This window comes from Petromyzon marinus, chromosome 4, assembly GCF_048934315.1.
Source record: "Petromyzon marinus isolate PM22_M1 ecotype Great Lakes invasive population chromosome 4, UKy_Petmar_22M1.pri1.0, whole genome shotgun sequence".
Classification (NCBI taxonomy): Eukaryota; Metazoa; Chordata; class Hyperoartia; order Petromyzontiformes; family Petromyzontidae; genus Petromyzon; species Petromyzon marinus.
Genome location: NC_133670.1, coordinates 15,662,878 through 15,674,984, shown reverse-complemented (window position 1 = coordinate 15,674,984; position 12,107 = coordinate 15,662,878). Strand labels below are relative to the sequence as shown.

The 12,107-nt window shown below is 45.8% G+C and overlaps 1 protein-coding gene across 8 annotated transcripts; it reads right to left on the bottom strand.

The window, feature by feature from the left end:
• Positions 1-4,536: 4,536 nt before the first annotated feature.
• On the bottom strand, positions 4,537-10,466 carry TMEM169 (transmembrane protein 169). Of its 8 annotated transcripts, none has more exons than XM_032946013.2 (4): positions 10,095-10,466; positions 8,751-8,817; positions 7,927-8,255; positions 4,537-7,162 (listed from the first exon to the last, which is right to left on the bottom strand). In XM_032946013.2, exons 3-4 carry the CDS (start codon positions 8,239-8,241, stop codon positions 6,350-6,352), a joined length of 1,128 nt encoding a protein of 375 aa, XP_032801904.1. In that variant the 5' UTR covers positions 8,242-8,255; positions 8,751-8,817; positions 10,095-10,466; the 3' UTR covers positions 4,537-6,349. The 8 variants fall into 8 exon arrangements, with proteins under 8 accessions (XP_032801904.1, XP_032801906.1, XP_032801910.1 ...); XM_032946015.2 differs by having other exon boundaries at positions 8,751-8,814; XM_032946019.2 differs by having other exon boundaries at positions 8,751-8,814; positions 10,100-10,466.
• Positions 10,467-12,107: the final 1,641 nt, after the last annotated feature.

Here is a 12,107-nt window from a genome sequence, read left to right as displayed (position 1 = left end):
GCGGAAATTGGATTTTGCTTAGATTGACAAACTAAGTGGAATGCACTTACGGTGTTTGATGCGGCGGGTATGATTTGCATCGTGTGCGTGCGGGGTTCGTCGTGGCTCATTGGTGCAGCGCATCAGGCTTTTCCTGCGGACCAGAAAATAATACGACTAACATCAAATAACTTTAAATAAATAAAAAAGCAGATGTAGATTGGGTACATTCTCAGATGCGTCCTCTGGTCTAACACCGTTTTGAGACGAGGCTTAAAAGAAAGCTGTCTCTGGTGTGGACCAATCAGTTTCAAAGACAATGCATATATTATCAGAGTATGATTTTTGTTTGCGTTCTGACCACAAGTATTGTGGTTAATGCAGACATGATTCCTTGTAAAAGGTTTCAGTTTGGCGTTTTGACATTTCAACACCTGTTTTGTTGCTAGAAAAAAAAGGGGGAAACATATTCTCACGATCAAAACAAATCAAACAATTCACGGGGACATTTTATTTTGTGCTTAGCCGAGTCGTAAGTTTAGAGGAATCTGACCTGAGTACTAGATTAATTGAGGGCTGTTTGAGTTGAGAGCTACTTCAGTTGAGGGCGAGTGGAGTTGAATGCTGGTTGAGTTGAGGGCTGGTTGAGTTGAATGCTTGTTGATTTGAATGCTGGTTGGATTGAGGGCCGGTTGGCTTGAGGACCGGTTGGGTTGATGGCTGGTCGAATTGGGTTGGCTGGTAATGTTTGTCGCGTGTTTTAACGCGCGCCGCAGCTGGGTTGCGCTGTCCTCTTCCTGCAATCCTGGCTGTGGGCGCTTTGGCCAGGAGTTGCCTTTTCACATTGGGGCCGCATTATCGTGAGCCAAGCGCCTTGGCGTTAGAGATTATTGTAAGAGATTTAGACAGAACAATGGCATTCCCCCGTAACAAACAAAGCCGCTTGTTCGTGACCCCATTTTAGTTCCATTCAGTTCCATTTATTTGGTATAGCCCTGTGAGCCATTCGGCTCTTGAAGCGGGTGCAACCGCAACAAACAAAAAACATGAACAAGAAAACATCTTAAAGTGATTATGTGACTGTGCAAACAGAAAATCCAGGAAAAAAAACATCAAAATATTCCTGAAATAGCACCGTACACCAACGCTGTGTGCAAAAATCCCAGTGGGATGCAAGTCAAACAACAACAACAACCACAAGACAACTAAGATTAAGGCCACCAGTCTAAATCCGTACTACAATAAACAAAAACATGGCCAAACCAAAAAACTTTTCAAAATCACCAAAATAAAAGACATAAATGCAATGTAACAGTGATCATAGGGACTGTGACTGAATTTTTAACAATAAACTACATAAATAACATGTAATACCAAACCTTAGAGCCATAGCTGGCTGCATGAGTCACTCCACAACAACAGGAGCATCAGTCGGAGTATCACATTTTTCAATGCACCTTTAAGATAAGCACACTAAATCAAAATACAGATAATACTTTGCAGCGGTCAGCCGGAGCGAAACATTTTATTTTAGGCCACTGAATAGCAGTGACAGCTAGGGGTGTACAACTCCTCCAGAGCAGTTTTGAGTGAAGATCTCATAGGTAGTGATTCAAGTTGCAGTTTATTGGCAATAGTATTCCAGACCCTGGGGGCATCAATAGCAAAGGCCTTTCGGTTTTTGTACGGCAATAGGAAATGTGAAGCTGGTAAATGAGCGAAGATCTGAGGTAAAATTTGTTCTTTAAAACAGAGAGGAGATCCAGTAGGTAGTCTGCGGATTTTTTTGTAAGTACATCGTGAATAAATAAGATCTGGTGCACAAGCCGTCGAACATTAAGAGATGTTAAGTTTGACCCAATGTAGAGATCACAGTGGTGAGTCCTATATGGGCAGTTCAATGCAAATCTTAAGGCAGAGTGATAGATGGAATCAAGCTTCTTCAGTACAGTACTTGGGGCTGATTTATACACGATGTCATAGTCAAGTAGAGGCAGTATGGTAGCTTATATCAATTCCAAACGGAACATTTGGGGGAAGCAGTGCTTGTGTCGATACAGAAAACCAATTTTTATTTTTGTCTTTTTACCAATATCATCAATGTGATCTTCAAAATTCAGTTTTGAAGCCAGGATGACCCCAAGATGCTTATAGATCTTGATTTGCTCTATTTGATCATTATTTAAGGAATGTAATTGGGGAAAAATAACTTCCTGCTTGAGTCCCGGTGAGAAGCATAGCACCTTGGTTTTGGAGGTATTCAGGACTAGTTTAAGAGCAACTAGCTGATGTTGTAGTTTGTTGAAATCACCCTGGAGCTTAGCAATCACGTCATCCGGAGAGCGGCCAGCAGTAATCAGTATCGTGTCATCTGGTTTAGCGCCTCGCCCACACATCTCTCGTAGCCTGTGGTGCACGCCAAAGAGGGAGGTGCATTTATTTGGTCAGTGTTATTATAATGACTCTCCTCATTACAGCTCATGAACCATTGGGATTGGTAGGTTCCACCCGGAGTGGCAAATGCTACGACTGTGTCCTTCCCCCGCACCTCCGATTAACACGGTTGGCCACATACGGTGCGAAACAAACTTACATACTGTTGTAGCCTTCACAAAAAGTCAGTTTAACACGTAGGCTTTCGCGACCAATATTATTCATAATAAAGGTTTTTGGGTTAGATCGCGTTTATTTATAAATGTGTCGTAACCCTCCACCACCCGACACGGCCAATCAGCAAAAAAAGTGTCACGTTGACAAAAGACAAATAATTCACTACTTCAGCCCACCGGTGTGTTGAAGAGTTAATCCACATTTACGCTAGCTTAAGTATCAATCTTAAGCTAGCGTATATTCTATATGTTATATAAATACTTAATTTCTACGTTAATATCCTGTAGATGTTCAATATCGCATTTCCAAACCAAAACGATACTCTCTGTCAAACGTACTGTGTGATACCCTTCTTCGACATTTTTCTCATAAGCAGCTGCCACGGTCACCATATATATTTGTGATAGAGATAAAATGCTTCAAGAAAATCATTGTTAGCATTGGCCACACTGGGTGGTACCGATAACATATTTTTACAGCAATGGCCCAATGACCTTTACCTGTACACACTTTAATTGCTCTCACCTGTACCTGGTACGGTGCTGGCTCTCTCTTCCCTATGTTTATCTTTTTCCTGAAGTTCACCATGCTATTGGTTGACTTCTCTCTTGGCCCCTGCAGCCTCTCTATATAATAATGTACGGCCCTTTGTCAATCCATTGTTGGATGAAGGCCTTGCCACGCCGATCAGGTCGTGGGGTTTTATGTGACCATACTTCACCACACTGGTCTGAACGGGTTACTATAGGAGGCAAGGGCTATACGAGCGATCAGTCGCCACATTTTATTGGACTAGGAATCGAAATTAAATTTCAAGATTGCAGTGCATTAACCACTGTGCCACCACTCGACCACCTCATTGAAAATCTTAAAATGTTTTAAGAAATAACCTCCTCTCCTCCAAACCCCCTAGGTGTCTTCCTTCTGATTTGTGGTCTGTCCTTCTGATTCGTTGTGTCTGGAGATGGGGCACATTTAGAAGCTTAATGGATACAAATTGTATTGTATAGTGTAATGTTTGTGGTCATGTGGATATCCTGGGACCTGCCGTGAGAATGCATAATATCCACCATTTTTTAAAGGTAGCCAATGGACATGGGTGTTGCACCAATGCTTATCTGAGGAAGGACACATTTTATTGCGAGAAAAACATTATTTGATGACATCAGACATAGAGATGGACATTGTTTCGAGACATATTTCATGGAGGATTGTTGGTGGCTCATTGTGGAAGGGGCCGACCAGCAAGAGCATGGAATGATTGTGGGAAATCAATAGTTGAGTGCCAAAACCCTATAATTGATTGAGAAGACATCTGAAACATCTGCTAGGATATCACTAATGTTAAGATTTAAATACATGGATTTAACATAAAAATGCAACTTATACTATAATTGTGAACGATAAAATATGCTGATTTCGTGATTGCCTGAATTGAGACAAAGCTGGTTTGGCAAGTGGAAAATGTATTGAAAAGTCATGGCTAGAAATGTCCTACAATACTGCTCACAGGTTTAAAAACTAAATAATTGCTTCATCTAAATTAACGTGTATAAAAAGGTGACTGGTAAAGTTGCGAGAAGGAATGACAGTGGAAAGTCAGTAACAATGACGGAGTGGCAGCCAAGGAATGGAATGCATATAAACGGGCGTTCGCCGAGATGAGCTACGAAATCAGGTCGTGCGCAGGTGCAAGGTGGACTATATCACAGAATTGCGAGAGATGGGGATGGCTTGGAAAGGCCTTCGTTGAGCAATGTATTGTCCATAGCTGATGATAAACTAAGCGTGAACGATTACACTTTCCATTGGTTTGAAAAATTGCCATGATTTGGTTCCTTATTCCATTCAATAATCTATTAATATATGGATTGGTAAAATTTCACAGATTCAGTGTATATAGATTACATACATATATTCATATCAAGCACAAGTACTGTACAATAATTAGGTATGTCAACAAATATTTATTTTATTGGTTCACATTGCACTGTAAACAGAACGCACATAAGGAATACTAGAAACCGACAGTTGGGTCATTAAAACAGACACCTGTGCGTAACTCAACTCAGGAGACACTGATGTAATGAAGACAGCACGCTCACGACACGAAAGCCAAAAAAGGCCATGCTAACTCCAAGCATTGGGGGGCGAGGTGACGCGGTACTTGGGTCCATTCATCAACTCGTGCACACAGCCTGTTAAATAAAATGAGGGCATTACACCATACTAATTCACTTCATCCTCGTGTATGCCCGTCCCATGCGACTTCAATTACAACCTGGATTTTTCCAATTAGGACCTCTAGTCGGCTTGTGTAGAGAAGCTTACGAAAAAAATGCAATCGGTGTATTGCACAGCACCATAAGTCTTAAAAAGCCTTTGGGTGTAAGATCCAGAATCCACCGTTGACAACGCAGCTGCAATTTTTCTAAACAAACCGAATGCCAGGTATTGTAATTTACTCTGACGTCATTACGCAGAACACTTGCTCTCGTATTTTTTTACAATAGAAGACGACTCGAGAATTAACTACGATTGCTTTGTTTTTTTTTGTCGGGAGGTATCTCAGCGCTTGCACGCTGTACCGCGAGAGAAAACGGTGGTAATTTGTATGCGGTAATATACTGATAACGTGCATTTTTGGCACAATCACAAAGTGTGAATAGATTACAAACAAGCTCTTGGGTGACGCACCGAGGACAATGACCACATTGGTACTGCAAACCACAAGAGAATTCGCAGGATCGCGGCGCCCATGACGTCAACAAAACAAACGCACTTCACAGCGCGAGTCACAAAACATAGTAGTCATATCTGGGTACAATTTGAACATAAGGCTGTACACTTTAATGTGTCAACAATATTTCTGTAAAATTTAATTTAAAAAAGCGAGTTCCAAAGCACCGCATTAAGGTATAAATATCAAATTTGTTGCCTTTGATTACAAAAATGTTCCATATTTAGAAAACATTTCTTTTCATCCTGTTTAAAGGTCGTTTTAAAAGGGTTTAGGGTTATAAATATTGCAACAGCTCCTACTTCATAAACAGGACCCTGTTTTGTTGATTAGAAGTTCATAAAAAAAGAGATCAATACAGCCCTGTGCAGAACACTCATCACACACGGCATTAGCATTAGTTAGCTTCATCTGCGCGAATCGACAGTAGTTCACGCTGGGAGGATGTACCTGTCGCTTGTGCTGGGAGTTAACTTCACTTGAAAGAGCAATTGGAAAACACGTACAAGCGCCACTTGACGAGAGGCCCTGCCAGATACTTAACACTCGCCCACAAGCGATTAAAATTAGGCTATATGACACTACAGATCGTTAAAACATGACTGTCATTAACAATGGATTAAAGAACTTAGGGCGTTTCTTTTTCCCCAATAGTATTTCTTAGTTTAGTATTTTAAAAAACACGTGAGAACCTTGCATCACACACATTTGTAAATATATTCAATTTGCTGTCCAATGTGCATTCTAGGGGTCATACCATGTTTTGTTCAGCAAGATGTCCGACATTTCACTCCGATCCACCCACAACCTGAGCTTAACTGAAACTGGAGAATCTTCAATTTAAGTTAGAGGTGAGCTCAGTTGAGTTTCTAAAGAGGCTCACAAGACACTGAGTGAGAGGTCGGACATCATGCCGAACGGCACGCGGTAGACAACCCGAAACCACACTAGAGAGCTGTACAGCACAACCGCAAAAAACCTATGCAGATGTTCCATTTGGTCACGTGTGCAAGCGCGTTTTCACACGGAAGACATTTGAATGCCTTGAGCGAACGGCCTCCGCACGGCGCCACTGTCCACGTCGCTATCGTCGCCACCGCCGCCACCGTGGCCGGACGGTGCCGCGCCGGACTCGATGAGCTCCACGATGCTGTAGGGAGCGCACTCCTCCAGGCCGAGGTGCGAGCACAGCCAACCAAAGAAGCCCTTCTCGGGGTCGCTGACGGCCCCCCACCAGGCCGTGAAGGACCATGACAGCTGCGCCACGGCCGCGTATGCCGCCAGCGAGAGACTCGTCACCGCAATGAGCAGAGGGTAGAGCAGCATCAGCAGCGGGCACAGCGTGACCTTGTGCCAGAAGGTTCGCTGCTCATTGTACACGAGGAAGACGTTGTACCAGGTGATGGTGCCGTAGTAGAAGGCCACGACCAGCGATGCGACAAAGGCGAACGGCAGGCACAGCAGGCTCCACAGGCTGGCGTGTGGCCCGTGGTTCAAGCCGCACCGGCAGCGCGAGTGGCACCTGTTCCGTTCGACCCCGTGCGTCTGAGCTGGCGTTGTCGTCGGGGCGTTTGTGCCGCTGCCACCGCTGCCTGTGACCGGCGCCTGGGGAGGTCCACAGCCCAGCTCGAGCAGCTCCTTTTCGGTAAGGCTCAGGTGGATGTCGACGAGCTGGCCTTTCTTCTTGCCGCGCGTGATGGTGCCTGTCAGCGTCACATAGTGGCCGTCGGCGCGGTCCCACGGGGCGCCGGGGACAAGCGCCGGGGGGAAGTGACGAGTTTCTCCCGCGGATTCCAAGCACACGTCCTCCACCTCGGCCCTGCCGCTCTGCTCCTGTGATGCAGGCGGACGTACGTCCCTTTGTTACAGTCATGTAGCATGTCAAAGCAACATTGAGGACAAATGGAAGAGTGATCTCAAGCAGAGTTCAGATTTTCAATTTTGTTTAATTTAATTAATGTATGTTATCTATCATGCATTGTTTTTGAACATTGTATTTAGTCTGAAATCACTTCCTTGCCGAATAATTATCCCAAATATCCTTTGTTCTGGCACTTCAAGATGTACTCCATGTAAATGACGATGGAGTTTTTTTTTCTTCAGAATGACAAGTTACGTTAATGGTTAATATACTTCAGTGGTGAACGTGGAGAGTATAGAAGTACAGTAATTGATATTCCATAATTCAGGTTTTTTTGGGTTAGATCGCGTAAATATATAAATGTGTCGTTAAACCCGCCACCATCCAACACAGTCAATTAGTAGGTTCGTCACGTAAACAGAACATGCCAATTTGTTACTACCGCACCGGTGTTTTGGAGAGCAAAGCCACATTTACAATCTGATTGATATTGCTGCACTATCCTCTGCTGCCCCCAACGTAGTCCCACAGTGGCCTACAACACCTGTTTTATGCGTGTTGGTTGCCCATCCAAATGCTGTCTCGGCTCAGCTCTCCTTAGCTTCCAAAATACAACAAAATTGGGTATAATCAGGGTGATTGTGGTCATAAGCAAACGGTGACGTACTAAAATAAGCAACACGGAAGTGGCAATCCTTCGCGAATGGCAGTTCAAACATCAAGAAGTCGCCGTCACCTGCACATTCTCGTCGCCGTTCTCCTTCTCCTCCGTGCGGAAGATGATAACCGACTCGGGCCGCGGCTCCCTTTTCTTGCGGCGCTTGCGCTTCTCGGCAGTGCTGCTCGTGCTGGCGCTCTCCCCATCGGTGCCACTGGGCACGTCGCGACTTGAAACCTCGCTTTTGTGCGCTGCCCGCCGCTTCTCCTTTGGCTGATGTTGCTTCGCCAATGCCGGCCGCTCGGACTCCCCTTGCTCCGCTCTGCCCGCCATCTCTGCCGTATGATTTTCCTCCTCCTCCTGTGCCGATGGGTGCCACCGTCGTTCCAACATGCACGCCCGTGGAGCTGCGAACACCAAAAGTGAAAAGCTAAGTAATAAGTTGTAAAAGGGAGGAAGAGCTAATTGTTACATTGTGCAGCGCACTAGCCAAGCAAATATAGGCTTTGGATAAATATAATTTGTGGGCTGGTTCTAAGTGGCAGGTCGCATGTGGCCGCAGGTTGTAGGAAATGACATTGTAGTAAATGACGTCGCATGCCATAGGCTCCCCACCACTGCGTTGGCCGAATGAGTTATCAAGCAATGATTTGCACTTCTCTGATGCAATAAATTATCACATTTCAGACCTACAATTGAATAAAAACGTTAGTAGTTTTCTACATACCATCTCATTTAAACTGTTGCACGTTATCCCTGTTCATTGAATTTGCATACACAATTGCAATAGTCGATGTAGACACTTATGATTCGATGCATGTACCGCGAGCATACGAAACGATGTTTAATTGATTAATCAGTACAACTCCATCCATAACCCAAACCTACCACTGGGTTCTCACCTTGGTACTCAGTACTCGGCAGACTCTCTCACCAGACCATTTCCTCCTCACGTTCGCCGCATCACTGCTGCCCGACAAAAAAAAAGCAGGTATAATCAACATTGTCAACCATGATCAATCCACTTCTGGATGAAGACCTCCCCAAGCCCCCTCCCATCTCTCACGAACCTTTGATGTAACAATTCCATCAAACACCTGCACAAGAACCGATTTCATCGCGGCGGACAGCCTCTCGTGCGTGTTCTGTCCCCCGGCTGCTACTCAATCCCCTCAATACACCGGCCATCAATCCCTTCTCGTAGCGCGTCCTGTCCAAGTCCACACACCTTTCTTAATAATCAATATGATGAGTCTAACTTGCGTATGTTCTCTAAATCCATGTGTTCCACTTCCCGTGTCTAATTCCAAGCGTGAACCCTCTCCATGTTGTTGTGCACACTTTGCAGCTTTTGTTTAATTTTCTCTGTTAATGTCAACGTTTCCTATGCATGTCACAGCAGGTAACCGAGTGCCTTTTGGGAAACAAAAAAGCAAACGTATTGAGACAAACAAAATATCTGTCTCTTCGCGCACACAAGCATCCCACATGAATACTCCACACAACAGCCGTTAACAAGGTAGTCGACCAATGTGCAGGAGACGTCCAGCAGCAACAGCACTGAACCGTGAGGGACGGGCGACTGCATACGGGAGGCCTTCCTTCATCCAGCAGTGGATAAGACAACGGCCGGTGATGATGGATGGCAGGCCGACATTGTTTACGTACGTATCGAACTTCTTTCGCGCCGTACGTAGCCAACCGTGCCAAATGGGTTGGCGAGCTGATGGAACACGACAACAGGACAGAGAGATGGCAGCTTCGGGAATAACCCCTGGAGAGAACGAAAATAGAACTCCCCGCAACGCCGCCTCGCCTTGCTCGGGAAACAAAGAAACGAGAAACGACGAGGAGGAGGAGACGTCAAGGAGGAGTCAAGGAGGAGGTTCCACCATTGATGTGAGGCGTCTTCACAGCGACGCTGTATTAACATGGACCCAGGCTCGTTCGCTCGTCTTTACAAAAATCACCCAAATCCGTGTTAATTATTAACACACACACACGCCCGTAACATATATTTGTTACTGTACTCTACAGTCCAACAAATCAGCACGCGCGTAGGCGGATCGTTTGCATCGCCGGATCGTGATACATTACGACGGCTTGAGGAGGGCGTCGATTGCAGCAGCGGATTGATCATGGCTGATGATGATGATAACTACAACAACGGGATCGCACGGTCCCACCCCTTCAGCCCCCTCCGCATCACCCCTGCAGATCTCCACCCTCGCTCACACGCATCATACCTCACCGCCTCCTCACCGCCTGCGAGACCGGAGCTCGGCTTGCAGCAGCAGCAGCAGACGACGACGACTGGAGAGAGCGAGGCCGACGCCGGATCGCGGGGGAGCAAGGGAGCAAGGGTCCGGTAGTCGAGGCGGAGGAAGTGGCCCCCGCGTGGCGACCCCCGGGGTCACCGAGTCCGAAGGCCGGGGGTCACCGAGTCCGAAGGCCGGGGTCACCGAGTCCGAAGGCCTGCGACCTCCCCAGCCCGGCTCGGCTTCACTGCCGGGACCCGGGCGGACCCCGTCGCTCCCGCTCCTTCCTCTTCCTCCGCACGTGCGGAGCCCTCTCGCCACACAGACACACACTGCCAGGGGCGCCCCAGTGCGCATGCGTGCCGGATGATGTAATGACACAAATGTAGCGGAGCTAGCGGACGCGTCTGGGTGGTGCGGGCGGAGTGGGTTTGGGGTCAACGCGGGTCACGTCGCGCCCTCCTCCACCCAACATCGACTCATCCCACACCGCCCAGTGCCGGATTATCCTCGTAGCAAAAGTGGCTACATATGTAGTAGTAGCTACGGGCCCCGCACTTTCAAGCTAAATGCTTTCAAGCTCTCAATTCCGGTTCAGCGATTCTGCACTTGCTCTATTACTGTAGTACTATACTGCCTTCAACTTTTATGAACGACTGGGTGTTTAAGGTTAGCGATTTGCCGTATTATCGGTCTGTATAGCAAATGAAAAAATACAATTACTTTACTATCCAAGTTAGAAATGTGTGTTAATATTTGTGTGTTTGTTTTGATTTAGGGCCTCTTTATAACATATGCTACAGGCCCCGCACTGGCTTAATCCGGCAATGACCCCCCACGATTGCAATATTGTAAGCAGTGTTCTCTCATAGCTGTCAACCCATACGGTTGACAGTTTCAAAGACAATGCATCATATTATCAGAGCATGTCTGTTTGCATGTTCTACGTGTGGTTGATGCAGAGACGATTCCTTGCAAAAAGGTTTATATTTGGTGTTTGAACATCAGTCATTGTGACCTTTTCCAGTACCAAAAATGACAATAGGTTTTCCCCTTTCTTTGGCAACAAAACAGGTGTTAAGATGTTAAAACACCAAACTGAAACCTTTTACAAGGAATCATGTCTGCATTAACCACAATACTTGTGGTCAGAATGCAAACAAAAAACGTACTCTGATAATATATGCATTGTCTTTGAAATTGATTGGTCCACACCAGAGACAGCTTTCTTTTGAGCCTCGTCTCTTTTGGCGTCCTCTGGTCTAACACCGTTTTGAGACGAGGCTCAAAAGAAAGATGTCTCTGGTGTGGGCCATTCAGTTTCAAAGACAATGCATATATTATCAGAGTATGTTTTTTGTTGCATTCTGACCACAAGTACAGTGAGGGAAAAAGTATTTGATCCCCTGCTGATTTTGTACGTTTGCCCACTGACAAAGAAATGATCAGTCTATAATTTTAATGGTAGGTTTATTTGAACAGTGAGAGACAGAACAACAACAAAAAAGTCCAGAAAAACGCATGTCAAAAATGTTATAAATTGATTTGCATTTTAATGAGGGAAATAAGTATTTGACCCCTCTGCAAAACATGACTTAGTACTTGGTGGCAAAACCCTTGTTGGCAATCACAGAGGTCAGACGTTTCTTGTAGTTGGCCACCAGGTTTGCACACATCTCAGGAGGGATTTTGTCCCACTCCTCTTTGCAGATCTTCTCCAAGTCATTAAGGTTTCGAGGCTGACGTTTGGCAACTCGAACCTTCAGCTCCCTCCACAGATTTTCTATGGGATTTAGGTCTGGAGACTGGCTAGGCCACTCCAGGACCTTAATGTGCTTTTTCTTGAGCCACTCCTTTGTTGCCTTGGCCGTGTGTTTTGGGTCATTGTCATGCTGGAATACCCATCCACGACCCATTTTCAATGCCCTGGCTGAGGGAAGGAGGTTCTCACCCAAGATTTGACGGTACATGGCCCCGTCCATCGTCCCTTTGATGCGGTGA

Excerpts from the sequence above, each read along its gene's own strand:
- TMEM169 (XM_032946013.2), bottom strand. The coding sequence starts at position 8,241 with ATGTTGGAACGACGGTGGCACCCATCGGCACAGGAGGAGGAGGAAAAT. Across the intron at positions 7,163-7,926 it reads ACGGCGACGAGAATGTGCAG|GAGCAGAGCGGCAGGGCCGA; the intron begins GTGACGGCGACT and ends CCTGCATCACAG.